Source organism: Toxotes jaculatrix, chromosome 23, assembly GCF_017976425.1.
Source record: "Toxotes jaculatrix isolate fToxJac2 chromosome 23, fToxJac2.pri, whole genome shotgun sequence".
NCBI classification, from domain to species: Eukaryota; Metazoa; Chordata; class Actinopteri; family Toxotidae; genus Toxotes; species Toxotes jaculatrix.
This window is the reverse complement of record NC_054416.1, coordinates 3,157,517-3,181,200: the sequence shown is the minus strand read 5'-3', so window position 1 is coordinate 3,181,200 and position 23,684 is coordinate 3,157,517. Positions and strand designations below refer to the sequence as shown.

The window sequence follows — 23,684 nt, the reverse complement described above, 5'->3', positions numbered from 1 at the left end:
CAGACAGATCAATAGATAAGAGGCAGAGTATAGACACTGCCACAATAATTTTGTTTATTGCCACAAATGTTTGCTATGTCGTGTCTCATGCATTAAATGAAAATCACTGACCTCACACAGGTGGACACCTGGTGTAAGCAAGCACAGACGACACATTACAGTAGTCAGACAACAGACGAGAGGCCATAACAGTGCAGTGGAAATGGGAATTACATTCAGGATTATTTGGCGCAAAGTGAATTCATCCATTCATCTGATACATGTAAAGATGCATCAAAGCAGTTTAATGTCGTTTCCAGATTCAGCGTGGGACTCGATCTGTATCCACTGATGCTTCCTTCTTTATGTCAAGGGCTTTAAAGTAACACTTGCCCCAGAACAATCTTTATTTTATACCCTTCCTTACCCTCCTTACTCAACCCACCCTACAAGGGGAACACCAGAAACCCCGAGAATGTGGAGTACTTCCACCCTCCCATCAGATTCCCCCTCTCCAGTTTGAGGTAAGCCTTGTCCCCTCTCTCCATCATCACCAGCCCGGCGTTGGTGGCAGCTTCCCTGGTCACATCCTGGTCACCTGCGAAGGCCGAGATCACAGGCCAGCCATTGAGAACCAAGCTCACCTGGGAAAAACAGGTGAGAAGATGAGGATAACTCTGATACTTAATTAAACTTAAAAACATGATGATTCTCAGACAGGTTTTGCAGTTAAAGCAGTGAATTTGTTTGGATTTATGGAAGTTTAAAGTGTAAGTTGCATATGTATCTTGTTGGACCAGTTTTTTAAGCTGCTGTTCTTACCTGTATTGTCTGCCGATTGTAAACTTTGACCACATGAAAGCTGAAACTGTAGACTCCTTTTCTGGGAGCCACAAAGATGCTCCTCGCTGGATCGAAATGGCTGCCGACGTTTACTAAGATCTGAGGAGAAATGGAAATGAAAAGAAAGAAGAAATTCAAAAATAGAACAACACGACCCTCAGAAAAGCTGCTAATAGTCCATTAAATTTGGGGATATTTGATCAAAATCTTTAAATCTTTAAATCTTTAAACTGAGAACAACTATAAAGGGAGGATGTGAAAACTAGTAGGACATCTAACACGCAAACTGCAGGACAGAAACCAGACATGACGAATCATCACTTGTCATGTCATGTCTGGTTTGTGTATGATTCATTTTTATTTGTTTAGTAGCTGTTGTAGCTCCTACACATTATATGCATTGCTTAGCATCACTACTCAGTATTGCATTGCCATTTCCAGCAAGCGGTTGTGCAATGAACTCAAATGACTTCAGTGTTTGTGACCAGGTAGAGGATACCTTTCAGTATGTGACACTGACTCGGGAACCGGTGATGACTCACCCTGTACTGTTTGTTAATGAATTGAGTCTTTGTTGGCTAAAGTACAATGTACCCTCTGTGTGCACGGTGTGATCACTGAATGGGGATTTCAGTGGGAGGCGACAACCCACGGGTCAGAATATTTCAAAATCTACCGGGAGGATTGGCACAAAATGTGGTGCACACACTACTGGTCCCCAGAGAATGATTGATTTCTCCTCGATCCGTGCGTTAAGATCGTGTTTTCGTTCGTAATTTCGGTTGTGTGTACGTGACTTCCTCCCTCGCCTTGTAAATTTCAGCGCAGTGAGTCAGGAGAAAAAAAAAGCGCGTGTATGCTAATATGAGTGCGCCGGGACGAGGAGGTGATTGGCGGACTGCGCCGGATGTAGCAGCTGATTGGCTTCTTTCAAATAAGCGTCAAATATAAATGGGCCAAGATGGCGGCCCTTTGTTGTTATATATTTTCCGCTCCTGTTGAGCTGCGTGTGTTAGCCTATAGTTTCAGGTTATCCTGACCTGCTGATGGCTTCTCTGTCCTCAGGAGCTGGTAGGGCTGGCTTGTCTTTTCTTTTGACCACATTTTCTCCTGTTTATGTTCGTTAGGGAGGCAGGTCAGATCATTTCTTGGTCAGGCAGGCACCCCTTTTTTTTTTAAATTTCTCTATCTTGATTGTTTTGTGTGTTATTTTGGCTAAATTCTGATTTGATGATGTATGGAAATCAAATAAATTGTAAATCAGAACAATAATAACCTGTTCCTGTGGCTTCTTACTCTCATGCTGTGTCTCGGCCGCCCCTAAACAGAACCTAACACTTGACTCCAGGTGATCACTATTATATATTATAATATTTTAGTATTATTATACTATTATAGTATTTAGTAAATGTTGGCAACCTGCTAACAAGTTAAACATTATACCTGCATCAGCATGTTAGTATTGTCATCATGAGCATGTTGGCATACTGGTTTAAGTGGCTCCTTCAACCAGTGTATTAACCACTGTTAATACTCTGGACTGCTGAAACCCACCTGGTCAAAGTAGATGGTCATGGTACGGTTGCTCATCTCCGAGGGTTCGTGGTTGGTGTTACGTATGGCTGAAAACGCCACCCGTCCGGTCCCTGACCTCACGGACATACCCAGAGCGTTACCCGACGGCTCCGCTGAGGGGGTGGAGTCGCACACCACCAGACACTTTCCCTCCAACACGATCGGCTCAGTGTCATTCTGGCAAGTGACCTCTGAGGGCCCCCAGTGTGTGAGAAGCAGCAGTCCAATGAAAAAGGCTGAGCGGGGAGTAAGGTATAGCGAAGAGGGAAGAGATGGACAGGGCATAGCTCCAAATAAGGATGAGTTTCGGTTGCTTTTGGGCTTTGCTGATGTTTTTACTCCCAAAACTGTGACCACAAATCTTCAGCGAGTGTATATCTTCTTAGCATGCGCCTCAATTTAGCAACAGGATCATTGTTTCACCTGGAAAAAACAGGATTCTAGTATCTCATGGGGCATTAAATGATTTTTATAATCCTCAACTATCACTTCTGCAAAGACTAGGCGGGTGTGGAGTCTCTCTGGAGAGGAATATTAGTTGCCACAAAGATAGTGGATTCCCATTACAGCAGACAGGAACTTCTTATATGCAGAGTATAGATGAAGGTTATCTAGATCCTCACACCTCAGCGGGAGCAGCCATCAGCCAGCTGGATGCTGGTTTGGAGGCTGTTGAGGCTTCAGGCCTGTTTGAATCAGTAGATCACGGGACACAGTTTTGCTCATGAGAATTTGCATGAAACTTGCAAATTTTCCATAAATGTAAATGGGGAAAAAAAGCTTTATCTTTTGCACGTGGATGTATGCATGTTTGTTTTTTATATGCATTAAATGTGTGTATATGTATATAACTGTATGCAGCTAGCCTACTCTATATACTTACCAGAAACTGGAAACCTCAATTTCTTAATCAAGGTAGCTAGAAACCTTTGAAGAAGAACAGTGTGGAATACTGAAGATCAGTTGTGCAACATGTTTTGGTTTTGGATGTACTTGCATTGAAGCTCACACTGGTCTGCACCTCGCTGTGTGTGTGATTTCTAAGTTAAAAATGGTTTAAACACCTGCGTCCAACTCTGCAAACTGTTGCTCAAACCTTCAGTGCTGTAACACTGTGCTCAGTAAAAAGCGTGTCCTCCCAGGTCAAGCAAGATGGAGGAAAGCTTGTGAGTATTAAGAGAAAAATCATTTTGTCGAAGAAGAAAATAAGTCAAAGTGATGAGGTCATGCTTTGGCCGGGAAGAGGCCCGCGTGAGTGCTGCCAGCTGGACTCAGGAGGGAGGACTGTGGACTATCACTGTCCCACCACTGAGAGGCCATCTGTGGGTAAACACTCCCACTCTTTCTCCCCCATCACCCTTCCAAATTAATCCCTGTCTGTGCACTTGCATTCCTTTACACAAGCACATGAATATTCACTATAAATACATTTCTTACAATACTATCTGAAGCATTGTTTGAGCAACAGTTGATGATATTTACTTAAAAAATAATATTGAGGACGTCTCACATCATGTTGTGTCAGATGAGTCCTTACAGTTAGCGCCATCACAACAGACCCAACAATAAAAAGTGCAAGTATTTTAACAAAAACAGTCCTTGCAACATGCGTAAAGAAATTATGTTTTGCTTAAGGATCCTGCTGGAAAAACACCCACCTGTCAGTTTGCGCGCTGGCTCTGCAGCGACATGTAGAAACTGGCTTGCTTCAGTAGAGTTGGAGCATCCCAAGAGCCTGGTTCCTCCGTTAGCTTCAGCTTTATCTCTGTTCATCTGCCTCTCTTTTCCCCATCTCTCTCTCTCTCTCTCTCTCTCTCTCTCTCTCTCTCTCTCTCTCTCTCTCTCTCTCTCTCTCTCTCTGTTCCAGGAAACCCCTGTGTTCGAGCAGACGTTTAATCACATCACGAGCATCGCAGCCCTTCTGTTCTCATGGCTCCTCGACCCCCTGCGGTATCTGTTCCCCTCCATCCTTACTTTTACCTCAGATATATGGTGAGACTGAAATGCTCCATCACAAACTGCTATATAAATACACACACACACACACACACACACACAGTGTATGTCCTATATTTTTTGTTTGTAAAGGGCACCGTAGAAGAAGAAGAAGGCCGCTGAGGGACTCCACAACGCAACTGAAGGCAGCACATGAAGAATAAGGAGCTTCACCAAGTACAAGCAACACTGTTCAGGCACATAGGGAAGTACTGTATAAAAAATGTGTACGAGAACTTGGTGCTGTGATTTGTTCTAAAACTTCAAATTTTGAAATATAAATATTTGTTAAAGGCAAATGTTTAGTAGAACCTTTTTATACAATCTTAAAATTGTATTTTACTTAGTTATGTTCCACTTCTGAGAACTGGTTAGCAACACAGAGGGAGGATTAAGATTAACAGATAAAATTCTAGTTGCAGGTTTAGACAAGTCATCTAATCTTCCTGATGAAAACAGTTTGCACAATGTTTTGTAAGACCAAAGATTTGTTGCTATTACTGTCAATGAGGCTGAAAACAAAAAGAGATGTTCTTTGCTTTAATTGTTTTAGGTGTGGCGCTGTGTGAAGAGGAAGTGTTGAACTGATATCCTGTAGCTCAGGGTGAGGCATGAACACTGTCAGTGATCCACAGTAGCTTTCTCTTTAAACATTAATCCACATTAAAAACCAACGGGCTTGCCTTGAATGAACTGGTAGTGACCTTCACCTTCATACAAATAAAATAATAATAATAAATAAATTTTTAATAAATAAATAATAAAATAATACAGTCTCATGACCATCATCCTGCAAGAACATGGAAATGTTCATGTCACATCCTTCAGAAAGTGACCTTTTTTATTTATAACAAACCTTGGTGGTGATAAGGTTAGGATAGCTCTTTGGTACTTTCCAACAGATCCAGATCCAAAGGGAGAACTCTATGTAATATAAATAAATAATATAAATGAAAATGTATAGTGGTGCTCAGGCACAGTGTCCTCTGTTGCTCATCGATAACAGACATGTCACAACCAGTGAAAGTGAATATCTGCATTTCTGAGAAAACTAAAAGTTGAGTAAGAGGAAGTCTTAGCTGTTAGTGTATCTGTTGAAGTTGTGGTGCAGCTTATACAGATTACAAAACACCAGTTGCTTAATTTCAGTTTTTATTTCTCAAAATGTGACTTTTATCTTCAGTCTGACTGTTTGTATCTGAGGTTTTACTTCGTCTGTTTAGGACATGGATTTCACATAGATTCAAGTTTGGCAGTGCCTTCAACAATATTTAAAACATTCAATATTCATTTATATACACATGAGTCTGGTAATGATAAAACAAACAGCTCTGATATCTTACAGGCAGTAAAAGCATGTTTGTCATGTGTTATTAGAAACGGTTTTGGCCTGTTACAGGTCAGCGTTTCTCATATATGTACACAATAAATGATCAACCAAAATAGGTTAAAAAATGTTAAAATCACTGTTTTCTTTCAAAACATTAGTTAGCATCATCCTTTCTTATGACACATTACACATCTGACTCAATGATTATGTCCTGTCTTTGGCTGTTGCTTCCCTCCACAGGACAGATAACCAGCGGGGTGGTGTTCTTCCCGCTGTCCTGAACACAGGGGTTAAAGTACGGGAGGAGAGGCTCAGTGAAGGTGCAGCCGCTGTAGGTGTAAATGTGAGTCTTTTTTTCTGCGTCGTAGAAGGACACTGATCCTTCCTCGTAGTCCAGGAATATGCCCACTTTCTGAGGGGTTTCCTGGAGGTGGAGGGTGACGGAGGGCCCAGCGCAGGCGCTCAGACTGCCTCCTTTACGCCTGCAGATCGCCCAGTAACCGCTGTCAGGACGCACCGTGATGGCCCCCTTTCTATTAATAGACTCCCTTGCCACACCAAGATCCCAGTCTGTTTTATCTCCCACCTGAAACACAGTGTACAGAACACAGACTTAGACAGGAAACAGAATGTTTTTCAATCATAAAAATTCATTGATGACGAATGATGTGATCTACTTTTTAAAGAATCAAAATAAGGTACCGTGTGCTTGAATTTACTACATGTTGAACTTAAAATTCTGCCACACAAACTGTGACTTTGCTTTGTTTAAGTGTACCGCTGCCTTAGAGTGTTTGCTCCTACCTGAACCACCCAGTAGCGTCTTCCAGATGTGAAGCTTTGTTTCCCCAAAACACAGACGCAGGAGTCAAACCGCTGAGGGTTATCTGCGAGTGGGTTCTTCTTCTTCTGGCAGCTGAGGCTCACCTGTGGATCAATATAATTATCATTATCATCACCATCCTTATCACAGTAAACATAAGGTTTGGCATTACTTCCATCTCTATTACTGTTATACCCAATGCAATAGGGGACGTTTGAGTACTGATTATGAAATGTTTTAATGTAACAGTGAAAGAGACTGTGTTCTTTATACATTCCAAGTCAGTGATTATACAATCAGACAATACCTGCTTTCTATCTGGAGACAGGGTCAGCCAGCCTGAAGCAGTCTCAGGATCCAGAGTCACATCCACTGCAGAGACAAAGACCAAAAACTGTGAGTTGAGTGATAAACGGAGGTGCTGTTTAAAGTTAAACAAGGTTACTGAAACGGGAAAAGGGTGTATGATTCTGAACATACCTGCATATTGATTCATCTTGTCTGCCTCTGAAAAAAGGGAGAAGAAAAGGTCATTTTCATGTTTTTGCTGCCACGTGAATTTTTGGTCATTTTGGAGAGTAGATAATCATTTTCTGCCAAAGCTTTACTCACCTTCTTCAGACAGTTTGTCAGCAACTTCCTGACAAACATCTGCCAGCTCACAGACGGCTCTCCTCACTGTCCCCATGCAGTTATCGGAGTGGACTGCAACCTCAGACCACTCTCTAGTGGATGGGAGTCTGCTGAGAGACGGGAAACCCTAAAATAGGGAAGATCCATGAGTTTCAGTTTTTGAAATGCTGCTGCAGCATAAAAATGTTTAAATGTAGTTCAGATATCTAACCTGTAGGAGGTGAAGAGGGTTCTCAGTGAGCTCCAGGTGCTGCAACTCGCTGTTCCTGGTCTGCAGCTCATTGATTTCCTGCTCCAGCTCGTCGAGCAGCTCCTCAGCCCTCCTAACAGCTTCTTCCTGCCTCTCTTTGAGCTCCTCGACCAGCCCGGCCTGTCGTCTCTGGATGGCGCTTATCAGCATGGTGCAGACCTGAGAACTGCCCTGAATCTCTCTTTCTGTGATTTTCTGTCAATGGAAACGACATAACATGTAAATTTACAGAAAAAAAACATAATGAACCAACTCTTTCTGAGCATTCATCTGTGAACCACTGCAGAACTTACTTTGCTGAGGTCCACTGAATTTTTGATCTCCTCCATTTTTCTCAGCCTGGCCTGGATCATCTGTTGAATGTCAGCCTTTGTTGTCCTCAGACGAGTCTGCAAAAGGTAAAAAAAAAATTATAGAATTTGAACATGATGTGCTGAAAATTCACAAATTCGGTGGAAGTGCTGATTTTCTTGTAAGTTTATACAAAATAATTTTAGTCTCAGTTCAAAGGGAGTACAGGAAAATCTCTCCTCACCTTGATCCTCTTGCTCGCCTTCTCCATGGGGACAACCTCGTGTTTCTTATGGTCCCTCTCGGTGCATTTCACACACACAGGCGTCTGGTCTTTCTTGCAGAACAACGTCAGCGGCTTGTTGTGGTTTCTGCAGAGGTGACTGGTGTTGAAAGTGGCCGGATCCGTCAGCCGGTGCCTCTGCAGGGTTGGATCCCTCAGGTGAGGAGTGAGGTGAATGTCACAGTAAGACGCCTGGCAGACGAGGCACGACTTGACCGATGTCGACTTGTTCCCGTGGCAGATGTCACAGGGAACATTGTCAGCGTCGGAGAGTTGGTTTGGGAATTGTTTCGTGCAAACACCAGCATCCTCCTCATGTCTCAGTGTGGGTGACAGAGACCTTTTGATTTGGATTAAAGTTTGTTAAATTTCATCCAAGTTAAAATATTATGCATGTTTTATGTGGTTTGGAAGCATGTGGAAGAATTCTTTAAAAAAAAAAATTAAAATTAAAATACTACAAAAACAGAGTAAAGGATAGTGTTCAGGACAAACCTTTTGAAGAATTCAATGATGTCTGCAAATCCGTGGTTGATCCTGAGCTCTGGACGGTTTCTGAATGTCTCTTTGCACAGTGGACACTCACACTTGTCCTTCGTATCCCAGAAGCCTTCGATGCAGTCCTGGCAGAAGTTGTGTCCACATGGGATGGAGACGGGGTCTGTGTAGATGTCCAGACAGATGCAGCATCGGAACTGCTCCTCAAATGTCACAGAGGCCACGTTTCTGACTGGAAAACAGCACATTACTTTAGTAAAACATGCACATCTGAGTGAAATTGTTGGCTTTAAATTGTGCTCAGGAATGTTTTTGTTTTTGCTCCTGAAAGAGAAGTCGCCCTCGTTATCAAGTGAATTTTTTTGCTCTGCTTACGTCAAAGCTTACTTTAAAAAAAGATACCATGCTGGTAAAAGCATAGTTCAAATGTCTGACTTCTTGCCAAAACTGATGATCCATGTCCAGGTACAGTAACGCCTGACAGGCACCAGACATTTTTGTGTGCTGCTCGCCCTGAGAAACTTGTCACTGTAGTCAGTCATGCCTAAAATGTTTTAAATGATACTTTTGATATCACTTGTTCAGATCTATTCAAGCTGCTCTTCAACACCATGATTATTCCTTTCAACTTGCTGTGTTGCAACTGCAAGATTTCAATTTGAAGTAATTTTACAATTTTTAGACCTATACTGATCAGAAAACAATAAAGGTACAAACAGCCATAAATAGAACTATGCTAAGACTGCACTAGCTTGCACAATATCACAAATTAATGTAAAGCTTGCAACAAATACATTTTAAGCAATCTCAGATCAAAGAATCTCAATCAGATTGTAATATAACCACACAGAGGACAAGACAAAAATACTGAATTCACAATGTGATTGCAAGTCATGGTAACGCCATAACATGTTTGATGTAGTTATCTCTGAGCAAAAACTTGTTTTTTGTCTGTTTTGGTTGTTTGGTCATCTGTCAGCATGTTTTAAATTCACAAACTGATGTGACGTAAAGTCAGTGGAGCAGCTGCAGCGTTGCACTGCTTTGCTCTCTCAGACCACTATTGAGTTTTGTTGTTGAAGTCGAACATCAGTAGTTTCTTACCTGTTTGGGTTGACATGTTGAGTGCTCTGATCATCCTCATCAGACGCAGCAGACTCAGTGCACAGAGGCTTAAATAGTACTCCGTCATCAGTCGTTATTTGCTGTGGGATTAGTCACATTGTCCGATTACTGCTTGGCTCCTCCCTGCAGATGCTGTTTGTTGCACCACTCAGTCTTTCTGGTATTTCTGGTTCTGCGGCTTAGACTGCCAACTTTGTTTGATGAAATTTACCCTCACACCAGTAATCAAGCTCAGCTGGAGCAGGAAGTGAAGGGACAGGCATATTACTCCATATTACTGCTGCATACTGAGCTGTGTCCTCATGCTTTGATACATGTGCTATTATTTCCAGACATGCATATGATTCATCAACAGCCAAAGCTTGATCATAATTAACTCAGGACAATGGATGTGAGAGTGTGTGAAAATCCCCGATGATGATGAACTGGCAAATGAACTGTGTAAATCGTTTCTTGAATTAATTTGCATATTTTTCTTTTACTCATTTCCTGGTTCAAACATTCTTCATTTTATATCAAACACAATTTAACAAAGAACATCAGCATTGATGATAAAAGTATAGACTCAAAAATAAACAAAAACAATAGAAGCTGAAATAAAAGGTAGTTTTCAACAAAAGTCAGAAATCTAACAGAAAAAAATTAGAGCAAATCTTTTAAGGCTTTTAAGACAAAGTTAGCAAACTTACATGCAACTTTGTTGAGCCATTTTGTGGAGTATGAACTCTCAAATCATCATGGTTTGTATGGTAGAAAAGAAAATGCAGCTTTTTTTCCCTCACACAATCTGTTTTTCAATCTGCAATGGAACGTCTTCAGCTCCTAAATAAGCTGATGGTGTAACGTGATATAGGTTTGTTTGTCAGGACATACATGAAAATATGTCTTAAGAAAAGTGTATGTCCATCACTGCCCTGCATTCTCTTTACCAGTGGAATTAAAAAGCCATGAAAATGGCTGTTGATCAGGCTTCAGGTCTGATGGGTGGTATTTTCTCACATTATCAGAGAAATGAAACTAATGCTACTGTTTCGTTATAGCATGTCAGGTGGGACCAGGTGAGCGTTATTTGTTTTGTTTTGAGGTGTGCTTCCTCGTTTCATGAGCTCTGAGTTGTCTGGAAGCTGAACCTGTTTTGCAAAATTCCATCTTTTCTTTCAAAAGATGGAGCAACTCCCATAATGAATTGACCCACGTCAAAGGAAACATTCGTCTTGTCAGTGCATGTAAAGTTAATGCAACAATCGATTTGTAAAAAGTTTTGCCCACATTGTACAGAAAGAGTTCATGAAATGAGATTTGGCCCCTTGTTTGCATCAGAGATGTGTAGTTTGATTTTGAGCTTGGTTTTTTTTTCTACTCAGCACAGGAATAAATGGAAAGGTTTATAAAATATATAATTCTGTACAATTTAATGTCTAATAATGCATCATATTATTTTTTACACTGCTTATGTTTTTGTGTGTTAGATTTATATCTGCAATGTACCCAAAAGTGTAAAATACATGTAGTTTAAACAAGTACAACAAGTGAGATAGAAGCACCTCAAATCTGCACTTAAGCAAAAGTTAAACTGCATCTAATCAGTGAGCACAGAAAAGACTACAATTACAGTCAACAGTTAACGTTTTTTTTTTCCCAAAATAAATTATTAAAAAACATGTAAAGGTTGTTTAAAACACAGCTCTACAGTTCTGTTAATTAATCTGATTCTGGCAGACTGAAAGAGAAACTCCACCTGAGTGTTTTCCCTTGAAAATCAGATTTCAGTCTCATGGAGGTTCTTACCTATGAAAAGGCAAAATGAAAGTAATGACTTCCTTGATTCCTGTGGTGTAGAGACTGAGGATAGTCCCTTGTGTCCGCCCTTCAACAACAACAGCAACATCAACAATATACATAATCTTACTGAGATTAACTGCTTACTGTGTGCTGATGATTGAATTCTGCTGTCATGCACAAACAGTGGTGTTGCACAAAAATCTGGGCCCTGAACATAAACAGCCACAGTTTTATGAAACCTTTTAATGTTGGGGGAACAGTTTGCACACTGGTGGGTAGTTTAACCTAAACTAACACATCATGTTTTGTACACTCTTATTTTGAAAAGTAACTACTTACTGTGGCTGTGAAATTAATGCAGTGCTCCAAACTGCAAACTTTACCTCTGACTGTACTTAATAAGAATCTTTTTATTGTAGAATACAGCTTGTACAGTACAACGAGATTTTGTAAATACAGCCCCTGGGTAATTATAATTAGCTGTTTTCAGCCGCTGCCCAATATTTGTATGGTTCATGCTGGTAAGTGTCACTCGATCTGATTTGGTTTGATGAAGATGCCATTATTTGACATCATTACTTGATAGGTATGTGTTTTGGTTGAACTGACCGAAACCTCCCAGGTACAGTTTGGCAACACAAACGCACACACACACATGCTTGCATTGATGTTCGTGTAGTGAGACAACTTTTGTGAGATCCCCTCTCCTTATAACGTCAGTATGGGATGTTTCCTTCAGATTGTCATCAGAGTGCACAAACAGATGCCTTGATTGTCGCCACCCGCACTAACAATACCCACCTTCACACTTGAGAAGGTATCGTATTCCCTATTGTATAAATACCTGGTGCCTGCGACACAGTTGTGTTTGTACAATGCATTCTTAGAGCAAGATTAGGATCTACAGTACAGTACAGTATGTCCTTTGGCAGCAGGAAAAAAAACATTCATGCTGTTGAACTCAGAAGACTAATACGTAGGTTGTTTTGTGGACTAAATATCTATGTAGAGAATAAGATACACGACTGTACTGTACACAAGGAACCCCCCTAAAAAAACCCTCTGAGACAGACTTAACCATTTGGAAAATAAAGCATTGTGTGCCAGGGAGGTGTTGTGTACACCACCCTGTGCGTGTACACATAATACATTAATAAATAACTTGAACATGGTGGTGGTTTTGTTTTCTAATCCAAACCAGACGCTGTCACAGTTTTAAAACATTAAAAATGAAACTTTCTTCAAACATTAATGGATTAGTTTTTATTTCATGAACTTGAAAAGCAGATGACAATGATCAAAAGCACCCCGATGTCCAGGGTCACTCCAGTCTTTTTAGTTTTTGTTTAACTGTAGTCTGGTGAGAGAGCTAAGTGTACCAAACACAGAGTGGTGGACATGAGGAAGAACAAATGACTCTTTAGGTTTAGCAGACTGCTGAAGGGATTCAAGTGCGACTCCTCTCAGTAATGTAATATCAGTTATGAAAAGGGAATGTTGAACTTCTTATACACTTACACAAAATGCTTGGGGCCACAGGACTGCAGCAGAACTGGTATAGTTACATCAGTCTCTTACTTAACAGATGCACTGTCTATTCATTGGGCTTCTCGCACTCACTGTGGTGAGCCTACCTGCAGCGGGACAGCTCTTAGAAATAGGTTTGCAAACATTTTAGGAATGTAGGACTCATACAGTAGTGAGACCACAACTCTGTGAAGCATCTGATACCATGCCAAGAAGTGAGCTTGTGTAATCATGAACACAGGCCAAAGTATTAATAACGCTGGCATCATTGTGCTCATGCACACGTGACCATAAATACAAATCAGAAAGCACTCGTCAAAGTCTGGAAAACTAAAGCAGCCTATGAAAATATAGAAACATATTGTTTTAGATATTCTACAGTTGTTTACAGCCATTTTAATGTTCGCTGCTTTTCCCTTTAAATAGGCAATGCATTCATCAACAGCTCACGCCACCTGGTGAGTGTTTGAATTCAAAGCAGCTCAGTCATGGAAACAGGAAATGTTACTTGTGGAGTAAGAAGACACTTTAATCCTTTGGTTCCACTCAGACAGACTAAACAGAAGATTTCAAACTGGATGAGATGATGCCTTAATTTTATTTTTTCTTTTCACCAAGTAAATCCTAGGCCGTAGTCAGGATTTTAGAGATACTGAGGTCATGATTCCAAATCCCACCGACCAAAATCTACCAAAAAATGTTTAAATTACAGCAAACTGATTTGTTCGTGTAACTGTTGAACTCAAAGTTGTGTAGATTGTACACTGAGGTCTTCATGTTGTTTCAAAGCCCCCTCTATACAGACACAGGAGGTCCAGGTAATAAAAACTGACAACAATTAAAAAGTTGTTGTTTGATTAAGTTTATTTAATTTGTCCAAAGTCTTTGACCAGTGAAAGCTCATGTCCTCAGAAACAAATATGATATAACTGACAAACTTTATATTTGTAGTAAAATTGGAGAGGAGGAGGAAACACTACTGGGCTCTGTGACAACCTTCTGCAATAGGCGATGCATTCATCAACAACACACGCCACCTGGTGAGTGTTTTAATTCAAAGCAGCCTTAGTTAGAGAGAAGGAGTAGAGCTGTGGACAGGATCTCAGCAGGAGGTCACACCTGTCTAAAGGACACCAGGATACAGAGAGAGTGCACAGGGTACAGCTGCTGTGATGGAGTTCATCAATAATCTGCCATTAGCTGTATCGAACCATTTAAACTTTATTTAACCCTTTCAGATAAGAAGTTCCAAATCCACACACATTTTCTTTCCCCTGAGTCTCCTGTTCACACTGCTGCTGTCTCTCACATGGACTCAACCTCCACGGGGCAGATAACCAGCGGGGCGGTGTTCTTCCCGTTGTCATGAAGACAGGGGTTAAAGTACGGGTAGAGAGGCTCAGTGAAGGTGCAGCCGCTGTAGGTGTAAATGTGAGTCTTTTTTTCTGCGTTGTAGAAGGACACTGATCCTTCCTCGTAGTCCAGGAATATGCCCACTTTCTGAGGGGTTTCCTGGAGGTGGAGGGTGACGGAGGGCCCAGCGCAGGCGCTCAGACTGCCTCCTTTACGCCTGCAGATCGCCCAGTAGCCGTTGTCAGGACGCACCGTGATGGCCCCCTTTCTATTAATAGACTCCCTTGCCACACCAAGATCCCAGTCTGTTTTATCTCCCACCTGAAACACAGTGTACAGAACACAGACTTACACAGACAAACCAGTGGAAAAACAGGTGCTTTAAAAGATCCTGTAAAAACTGTTGTCTTGAATTCTTCGGTTGAAAACACCAGAAATTCTGTTGGTATTTTTGCCTTGAAAACTGTTTCCCAACCTTTTTTTTTTTTTTTTTTTAATCTGACTTATCCTTTAGATGTTGGGAGATGTTTATGTCCTGTGCAGCTGAACATCTTTACAGCCACAAGGGGGTGTGAAGAGTCATTTGGATTTCTGCATGAAGCAGGATTTGGTGATTGATTTTTCATTGTTTTTAACTTGTAACTTCAAAATATAAATTTCTTTTTTTGCAGTGCTTGTAATTGACCTGAGCTCCTACCTGAACCACCCAGTAGTGTCTCCCTGAGGTGAAGCTTCTTTTCCCCAGGACAGAGACGCAGGAGTCGAACCTACGGGGGTCGTCGGGGAGCATGATTTTCCTGGGCTGGCTGCTGAGGCTCACCTGAGGATCATTAGCAACAACGACACGTCTGCTATGTTAGAATCACTTCATTTGATTGATGATATTATTCTATCTTGATGCAACACCTGGATTTTTCTCTGTCCATTCAAACACTCCCTGACCAGAACTTTGAAGGTGTTGAACAAGTGTTGCATTAAACTGTTGGACCACGCAGCACTGTCCTGAAATACAAAGTCTGTCACCTTTTTCAGTCAGAAATCTCTGTACCTTTTTTCCGTCCGGGGACAGAGACAGCCAGCCTGCAGCAGTCACAGGATCCAAAGTTACGTCCACTGCAGGCAGAAAAAAAGAGAGAAGAACACAAGGAATGGATGTGAGGAATGGGGGTGAGTAAACTCTCTCATTGTTATTTACTCACTGAAGTCCAAACACATACCTGCGTATTGAGTCGTCTTGATCACTTCTACAAAAGAAAAAAAAAGGAGCTGTTGTCAGTTGTTGATTTTGGTTCATGAAATAGCTATTTGAACATTTGGTGAATGTGTGGGGCTGTTTAAAGTGTACAAAAAAAAGGGCATGTGTCTGATGGTAAAGCTTTTTGTAGTTGCTGATTCTACATACTCAAAATGACGGCAACAGCAATATGACAACAGAAGTCACTGACCTTCTGCAGAGAATTTCTTCTCGAGTTCATGGCAGACGTCCACCAGCTTGGAAACAGCTCTCCTCACTGTCCCTATGTAGATGTCTGAGTGGACGCTGACCTCGGACCGGTCCCTGGTAGACAGCGGAGCACTCAGAGAGGGGAAACTCTAAAACAAGATGACGGTGACACACATTCTTCATGAGCTTCATGATTTGAAATCAGCAGTGATATCCTTTGTAGCCTACCAAAATAATAGCAGTATTCTGTGCGGACCAACCTGTAGGAGATGAAGAGCGTCATCAGTGTTCTCCAGGTATTGCAGCTCAGTGCATCTCCTCTGCAGTTCGTTAATTTCCTGCTCCAGCTCTTTGCGACTCTCCTCTGCTCTCCTATCAGCTGCCTCCTGCTTCTGCTCGATCTCCTCGATGAGCAGAGCCTGGTTTCTCTCAATGGCACTGATCACCATCGTGAAGACCTGAACACTGGTCTGTATCTCTTCATCTTTATTTGCCTGGAGAAGTGTATAAATCGATGATGATTAATAACAAAACAGCCAAATAAAAGTTTGTGTTTATAATTGAAAAATATAAAAATTAAAGCTTACTCTGCTCAGCTCCGTGGAATTATCAATTTCCTCAATCTTTCTGGTTCTGGCCTGGATCATCTTTTGAAACTCAGCTTCTGTCTTCTTTATCCGAGTCTGTAAAGGTTGAAGGTGAACACGTTAATTTCAGTTCAGATGTCACTTTGATTTGCTTCATAAGAGAAGCAAAACATTATCTGTATCCAGTGAAGAAGGAAATTAAATCCACACATAAACGTCGCATTTTCCTTTTTGGTTCCCAAATTGTTTTACAGTGAAACAGACAGAAAATAAAGTATTTTAGTTTAGTAGTTATAATAAATCAACACCATGTGACACTGTGTGCATCATGCAGATAAAAGCAGATAAAATACACCTCTCTTCCTCACCTTCATCCTCTTGCTCTCCTTCTCAATAGGGACGGTGTCGTGGTGTTTATGGTCCCACTCGGTGCATTTCACACACACGGGCACTTGGTCTTTCATGCAGAACATCTCCAGGAGCTTGTTGTGATTCCTGCAGAAGTGGCTCATGGTGAAGGTGGCGGGATCCATCAGTCTGTGTTTCGTCATCACTGGATCCATTAGATGAGGCGTCAGGTGAGCGTCACAGTAAGATGCCTGGCAGACGAGGCACGACTTGATCGCTGTGGCTTTGTTTCCTTGGCAGATGTCGCAGGAAACATTAAACCTGGAAGTTTGTCTTGTGGTTCGTCTCTTCGGGATTGGCTTGTGTGCTGGCTTATCCTTCACAGACCTTTTGATTGAATACAAATCTGGTTAATTCAAGTCAAACGGGATAGAAATTGCCCAAATTAGTGCTTAAAAAAGGTCAAACTGACTTTTTAAATTGCTCAGTGATGTCTTTTAAGCCGACGTTGACCCTGAGCTCTGGACGGTTTTCGAAGGTATCTTTGCAAAGTGGACACTGCGAATGATGTCTCGTGTCCCAGAAGCGTTTGATGCACTCCAGGCAGAAATTGTGCCCACATGGGATGGAGGTAGGGTTCTTGAAGATATCCAGACAGATGCTGCACCAGAACTGCTCTTCAGTCAGCATGGACGCCATGTTTCTGACAAACCACAGCAGGTTACTTACACAAACGTGCCATTACATGTTATACAGATAAAACTGCTTCATACAAATCTGTCTGTCCAAATTGGATCCACACAGTTGATGTAATGTTTCTAGAGCTAATTATGTACTACCAACATTTGTGTTCAGCTCAAAAATAGTTGACCTCGATTCAGTTGTGCAACTCTTTCACTTGTTGTGAGGAATAAGGTCAGAAAGAAACAATAGCTGCAGGGTTTGTTCCAGCGACGGAGGCAGGGCCGCTCGCTGATTACATCTTTGGAAGAGAACAGCAGCTTCGTACGGCTACATCAGTCATGAAAGGGATTAAACTAACGTCACAAACTATTTTTTTCTGAGGTGAAAGTAAAGTTCATGAACGAGCAAAAAAAAATTTAATGTTGGACAGACACCTTTCAAACACCTTATGAAGTGAGTGATCAGGACAGGCAACTAATTTTTAACTGCTCTGATCACCCAGCTGAGAAGGAGTTAAAAACAAAGACATGATGCACCAGACTTCCTTCTGTAAAAGTACATTTGAAATTGGCAGAAGTGTTAAAAAAAAAAGGTTCCTCAGCTAAAAACATAATGTTTTCTGCATCTCTGATCCTGTACAGATTTTTTTGTCCCCTCAAACTGGTTAGAAGTGTGTTTGTGTTTTAATTTAAAAGTTGGTGCCTCACAAAATGTAATCTGAGCATTTTCCTCTTGAAAAACAAAGCAAAACAGCAAATTACAGTTTATATGGAAGCTGTGGCGACTGATAGCTCATTGTATGTTTTCATTCTCTCCCTGCTATTTGCTTATTATAAATAATGTCTTACCTCTGTAGGTCGATGGACAGAATCTCCTTAACAAATATGTTGCCTGCAGTTGTTGTGAATCTGTTCAGTCTCTTCCTGCGTGGGCACCAGGGTAGAAAGTTCCTCCCAAAGTTTGTTTAACAAGTATTTCTGGTTCTCCTTCATTACTTCACGTTACATTTTAATTGTCCTTCTCTGTACCCGCGCTTTTTAATGAACAATAACAGCTGCATAATTCACTAACCTGTAAACATTACGATATTAAATATGTCACAACTGGTTTGTGGGAGGGGTATGAGGTCACACTCGTATCTTCAGTTAAATGCTTCCTTCTGATGCTACATGTCAAAGTTTTATGAGACAACATGATGTCAACAGGAGGATCAGATTTTTGTCCTTACATCATTTTTCCTTATTGTGCACTGATACAGTTGATTGAGTGTGGTTATGGTTAGGATGAGGTCACCCACAGAAAAAAGGTTTTTCACTTCGAGTCAAGTCAAAGTCAAGTTTATTTATACAGCCCCAAAATACATTTGTCCCCAGTGTTTGTTTTACATACAGCACCCTGTCTGTCCGTTAGGCCATTGGTTTGAACAAGGACAACAAGTCCTCCAACCTAAATGCAAAATATATTGCTTGCAACTGCCTCTCAAAACAATATGATGGGGTTTCATGGTTCAGTGCTCCATGGTTGAGGTATGGTTGAGGCAAACAAAACCACATACTCTTTAACTTATTTTAAGTTAAAGAGTTTAACTTATTTTAAGTTAAAGAGTGCCAACCAGAGTAGAGGAATGAGATGAAGAATCCTGATCAGTGACAGTGATGTTGGGAACTTCCCAGAGCTGGCACAACCTGCCTGCAAAACCAGCTTTGTAGCTCAGAAACCTGAAAAAGGGGACTGAACTCAACATACAGTTAAGTAACCTTTCGTAAACCTTGTTTTGATGTGGGACTGGCTCTTTATTCTGTTGCAGGTTCATCTGTGAGACGTAGACTGGCAGTCTGCAAGTCCCTATAGCACCATACCTTTTACTGAAACTGATACTGTGATTCTACATGGATTTTTGTGGGTGATGTTATATTTTTGCATCTGCTTTTTTTTGGCCACACCTGCTCTCTATCATTACTGTTCTTAAGTTAAGTTATAGTCTACATGCTGCCATTATTAAGTTAATTTCATGTTGTCATTTTGTCTTTGTGATTGTGTTTCAGATTGAAGATCATCTTGTACTGGGTGACAAAAACAAAGTGTAGTGTCACCTTTTAAAACAATGATATGAAGTAAAAAAAAAAAACACTCTTAATAGATAAACTCTTCAAACCAGAATAAAACAACACACAAACTAAATCAATTCTCAAAACACAAATCACACTGACAAACTTCGAAAGCACATATTACAAATGTTGTGGCAAACTCTGCTAACTCTTTAGCAGAGCTTAGTCACGGCTGAACTATTTGTTTTCGAGCAGGTGACCGAGTGTGCAGATAAGATTTTCTCTCATCAGGTGTACATTCAATGTGCCTGGCAACCAGTGATTATCGTGACCTTATCAGAGAACGCAGGTATCAGGTTTGAACTGAAGGCGGCGTTCTCTGGCATTACAGACAGAGAAGTGCAGGGTTGCCTTGTACTTTATTGCCACCGAGTGGAGGAGTCACAGCACTGCAGGGAATCATTCATTCATTAATTTCATTATTTCATTTGTCTCTTCAGTTCTGGAGGTGGTTATGTAAAAATCTTGAAAAAAGCCACTTGAGTTCCCTCCATGAGTTTGAGTTTTATGACCCAGGGGTCATGGGCCAAGGTCACTGTCTGACAGACGGTGATGTCCAGGGACAGAACGTTTGTTAGTAAAAGCTCAGCTTTGATTTTTTGGTTCGTACATTCCTGCTGGAAGCAGACACTTCTCAGTTCAACCTACAGTTTTACATCAGAGAAGACTGCTCAGCTTTGCATCTGTTTTACATCTATGATACCATTTGAGATCATGGAAAAAAGGTTTCAAACCACCCGTGCTCCATTTAAATGAGCTCTGACATTTCATTTAGAGGCTTTTTGTTGTTGGTTTTAGTCTTTTCATTTCATTTTTCCACACACTGAGAGTAAGAGTAACTGTAAAACAAAATTCCTACTGCACGTGAAACAAACTAATCAACATATGATTACAGGTGTGTTTGCAGGTTTGACACAAAGGACAGATACGTGTCTGTCTGACCACAGAGACAGGCTGGTGGAATCTATGCTGCTAAGATATAACAGTAAAAACAACATAATCATACAACAAGACATACCATATATCTTATATCTTACACACTTCTTTCCTGGATATTGGCTGTCAATTCATATCTATTTTCTATGATGTTTAAATATTTAAAAGCATAAATCCAGCTAAAAAGGGACATTTACCAATCTGTGTAAAGTTAAGTTTTACATCACTATAAAAAAAAATTAGCTTATGTCAGTACTGATTAATTTCCACTCTTTTCTTGCTTGTGAAAGACGTTTTCCTCAGGCTTTTTGTTCCATGCAATTTTGACATCTCTCGAAATCCCTTTGTTTTTCATCTTCTCTTCAAACTGAAAGACAAAAATGTTTGTAACAATAATAGTGATGACATTGTTAAAAAAAACTTTGTCAATGTTACTCATTTACTGCCACTGACAAAGTATGTGCTTTTTTTTATGATACACAGAGCTGGAAGGTTAATCGTTGTAGATTATGTTCCCAACACCTTAAAATGTTCATTGTAATTCATGCACTTTTCAAAATGTCTCTTGGTACACTCAGGATTGAGATACAAGTATAATTCCTCACGTGTATTGGAGACACTCACCTGATTCAAGATGGCCGCCGTCACATCAGGGTCATTCAGGTCCACTGTGGACTTCAGTGCTGTCAGTTTAAAGTAAAACATCTGCTTCTTCTCTGACAATGAAACAGAAATATAGATCAGATAAGAAATAGGTTAGGAAATGTCCGTTTTTAGAAATTTGATGCCACATAATCAAAGTGAGGTTGTTCAGAGAGGACAATGACTCACTGTTGTGGCACATGAAATGGAGGTTTTCCTGACAGTCGTTTTCCACCCACTTTCCAAGGTGAGTATCGTCAATAACACTAGCAGCACAGTTCCCGGTATCAGGCCGTGGGTGCCCATTGTCCCAGTGTGTGAATAGGGAGGAAGCGCCATCTGACCACCAGATCCAGGTGTGTCTGTTCAGACCGATCGCAGTTGGCTGGTTAGTCGGTACCACCTGCTGGATCGACTCATTCTCAGTTTCATTCCTCACACTGGCCAGGTCTGTGTGTTGCATTCTGCAGTAGACCTGAGCTTCGTACCATGACTTGTCCGTGTTTATAAAGAAATATCTCTCAACGGCGGTGGGTGGCAAGTCTGAAAAATAGTTTACACACATTGTAAAATACTTTTCCTTTTTTTTTTTTTTTTTTTTACTTTCCTTTAGAATTATGTTCATAATTAATTAATCTGGCACTTATTTTCTGCATCAGTTGGCTTATAAAGTATCATTAAGAGTCATTGAAAAAAGAAAAGATTAAATCATCTCAGAGCCTACAGTGATATTTTTACAACAATACAAAAGTCATGTGATTGAATTGATTGCTAAAAATTAAAAGCAAAAACAAATAACTTAGAAATGTTACTCACCATGTATATTTTTCATGTCATAGCAGACAAAGGGGAAAGGCATATTGCATTGGTAATCATACCAGACACCTTGCCGGATGACCACGCACAGCTCCCCACGTCTTATGTCATTTGGTTCACCTGGGCTCCACTTCCTAAAGTTCCAGTCATTCCCCCTATAGAGGCTTCCATTATACATTGACCACCCCCAGCTCAAGTGGAAGTCACGCAGGCCTATCCACACTTTTCCCTCGTAACCAGGGCCTGCAGCTGCGATCAGCTGCTCCATGTCCGTCATGTTGTCTACAGTGGCCAGGTCAGTGTACTTTTTCCGGCAGTACTCCTGTGCTTCGTCCCATGTCTTTGGTTCAGCAATAAAGTGGTAATGATGAAGGCATGAACACAGCCCTGCAGGCAAGCGAACACATGATGTACAGAGGTGATTGAAAGGTACTAGTACTCTGAACTGGCATCTGATCTAGAACAAATAAATCCTCCAAATTAAAACATGTTTATAACGGCTCTTCTGATCTGAAGCCCGCCAACTACCAGCAACATCATTTAATCTGCTAAATTCTGCTTAAAAAACATCTTTGTGTGGGTTAGAATGCCCAGGTTTCTTGATATTTCTTAACAAATAAGTTATAATATGCAATAATAAGTCGATGTCCTCGTGGTCAAAAATCAGAAGTGACGGATGAAGCCTCATCAGCCAGCATCAACATGTCACTCAATGTTTGCAGGACAGCCACTGGCACACACACAGACTGACCTGATAAAAGGAGAATACACAGTGCGAACCTTCTGATGCCTGTGGATGAGAGTTATTGCTCAGTTACTGCTCAAATTGTACAATAAATAACTTACACAGGATAACTATAATAATATTTTTTAAACAGTTCTTACCTGAACATACTGGACTACAGACTGGTGACATGTCCAAACTCTCCAGTTCTTGTCCTTTATCTAAGTCTGACTGAATTTGAAACTACCACCATCTGCCTTTACCTGTGTCTCCTCCTTGCCTTAGGTCTTTATAGCAGGTTCAGTCCCTTGCTATGCAAAGCACTGACCTTCTCAAATCCAGCTGTCAGACAGCCAGACAGCTGTCATCCGATCTCTTGCTCATCTTTTTCAGACACTAACAATGATTAAAGCCTCCATCCTGTCCCTGGAGCTGATGGAAAATCATGTCTGATTTAGATTTTTAGGCATCTCAGATTGCTGCAAATCGCAGTGAAAAATGTAATTAAAAATAAAAAAAACGCCAAACACTGATGTAGGACCAGGTATTTAGAAAGAATAAGATGTTCTCATTTGAGGGTGATTAACAGTTTTATCATAACTGACTGAAGCTCAGTGACGGAAAATGTTGTTGAATGGCTGAAAGAAGCAGAAGTTCAGCTAACTGTGACACTTGTGCAACAAAGCTGCAGCGCAAGGTCATGGATGGTTTACAAAATGTTTGCTGTGGTCTTGTGCTGTGTCCAACAATGCAAAGCAGATGTAAAGCTGCTCGGCCTCACCTGATGCAAACGGTATGCTAACATGAGGCAACGCATGGTTCCTTGTTTGAATGAGTGAATATAACTTTATAATAACAATCTACAATCCACCATGTTCTGTTTTTTTACATTTGTAAATTACGTCACCGTAACTACAGCTGTGACTCACACGTTCAGTTGTTGTTCACAACATGAAAATGAGATAAGCATGTATGATTAAATGAACCCTGTCTCCTAGAAATTACACTGATATAGTAGTAAATTACTTTCCCAACTATGTTGTGTTGGAAACATGAAAGCTGAGTTATGTTCAGTGGAAAGTTTTATTTACTGTGAAATCACCAAGAT

The 23,684-nt window shown here is 40.8% G+C and overlaps 3 protein-coding genes across 5 annotated transcripts; all 3 read right to left on the bottom strand.

Annotated features, from left to right (window-relative positions):
- Window positions 1-10: 10 nt before the first annotated feature.
- si:dkeyp-74b6.2 (cerebellin-1) lies at window positions 11-4,211 on the bottom strand. Of its 3 annotated transcripts, none has more exons than XM_041031455.1 (4): window positions 4,056-4,211; window positions 2,377-3,083; window positions 802-921; window positions 11-623 (listed from the first exon to the last, which is right to left on the bottom strand). In XM_041031455.1, exons 2-4 carry the CDS (start codon window positions 2,680-2,682, stop codon window positions 426-428), a joined length of 624 nt encoding a protein of 207 aa, XP_040887389.1. In that variant the 5' UTR covers window positions 2,683-3,083; window positions 4,056-4,211; the 3' UTR covers window positions 11-425. The 3 variants fall into 3 exon arrangements, with proteins under 3 accessions (XP_040887389.1, XP_040887390.1, XP_040887391.1); XM_041031456.1 differs by having other exon boundaries at window positions 2,377-3,066; window positions 4,056-4,180; XM_041031457.1 differs by having other exon boundaries at window positions 2,377-2,820; window positions 4,056-4,161.
- Window positions 4,212-5,533: 1,322 nt separating this feature from the next.
- Window positions 5,534-18,304, bottom strand: LOC121177465. Its single transcript, XM_041031794.1, has 21 exons — window positions 18,199-18,304; window positions 17,139-17,369; window positions 16,687-17,053; window positions 16,319-16,414; window positions 15,992-16,225; window positions 15,733-15,880; window positions 15,505-15,531; window positions 15,336-15,400; window positions 14,985-15,107; window positions 14,242-14,608; window positions 14,054-14,057; window positions 9,605-9,657; window positions 8,498-8,732; window positions 7,964-8,342; window positions 7,722-7,817; window positions 7,390-7,623; window positions 7,158-7,305; window positions 7,026-7,052; window positions 6,853-6,917; window positions 6,527-6,649; window positions 5,534-6,308 (listed from the first exon to the last, which is right to left on the bottom strand). Exons 2-21 carry the CDS (start codon window positions 17,363-17,365, stop codon window positions 5,907-5,909), a joined length of 3,420 nt encoding a protein of 1,139 aa, XP_040887728.1. The 5' UTR covers window positions 17,366-17,369; window positions 18,199-18,304; the 3' UTR covers window positions 5,534-5,906.
- A 1,902-nt stretch (window positions 18,305-20,206) lies between these two features.
- On the bottom strand, window positions 20,207-22,768 carry LOC121177464 (lymphocyte antigen 75-like). The gene is made up of 6 exons (XM_041031793.1): window positions 22,738-22,768; window positions 22,604-22,642; window positions 21,853-22,239; window positions 21,226-21,579; window positions 21,019-21,110; window positions 20,207-20,761 (listed from the first exon to the last, which is right to left on the bottom strand). Exons 1-6 carry the CDS (start codon window positions 22,766-22,768, stop codon window positions 20,654-20,656), a joined length of 1,011 nt encoding a protein of 336 aa, XP_040887727.1. The 3' UTR covers window positions 20,207-20,653.
- Window positions 22,769-23,684: the final 916 nt, after the last annotated feature.

Excerpts from the sequence above, each read along its gene's own strand:
- si:dkeyp-74b6.2 (XM_041031455.1), bottom strand. The coding sequence starts at position 2,682 with ATGCCCTGTCCATCTCTTCCCTCTTCGCTATACCTTACTCCCCGCTCA. Across the intron at positions 922-2,376 it reads TGACCATCTACTTTGACCAG|ATCTTAGTAAACGTCGGCAG; the intron begins GTGGGTTTCAGC and ends ATTTCTCCTCAG. Across the intron at positions 624-801 it reads ACAATCGGCAGACAATACAG|GTGAGCTTGGTTCTCAATGG; the intron begins GTAAGAACAGCA and ends TGTTTTTCCCAG.
- LOC121177465 (XM_041031794.1), bottom strand. The coding sequence starts at position 17,365 with ATGGCGTCCATGCTGACTGAAGAGCAGTTCTGGTGCAGCATCTGTCTG. Across the intron at positions 7,306-7,389 it reads ACCCTCTTCACCTCCTACAG|GGTTTCCCGTCTCTCAGCAG; the intron begins GTTAGATATCTG and ends TCCCTATTTTAG. Across the intron at positions 6,650-6,852 it reads TGTCTCCAGATAGAAAGCAG|GTGAGCCTCAGCTGCCAGAA; the intron begins GTATTGTCTGAT and ends ATTGATCCACAG.
- LOC121177464 (XM_041031793.1), bottom strand. The coding sequence starts at position 22,768 with ATGTCACCAGTCTGTAGTCCAGTATGTTCAG. Across the intron at positions 21,580-21,852 it reads TGACATGAAAAATATACATG|ACTTGCCACCCACCGCCGTT; the intron begins GTGAGTAACATT and ends ACTATTTTTCAG. Across the intron at positions 20,762-21,018 it reads CGGCGGCCATCTTGAATCAG|TTTGAAGAGAAGATGAAAAA; the intron begins GTGAGTGTCTCC and ends TTTGTCTTTCAG.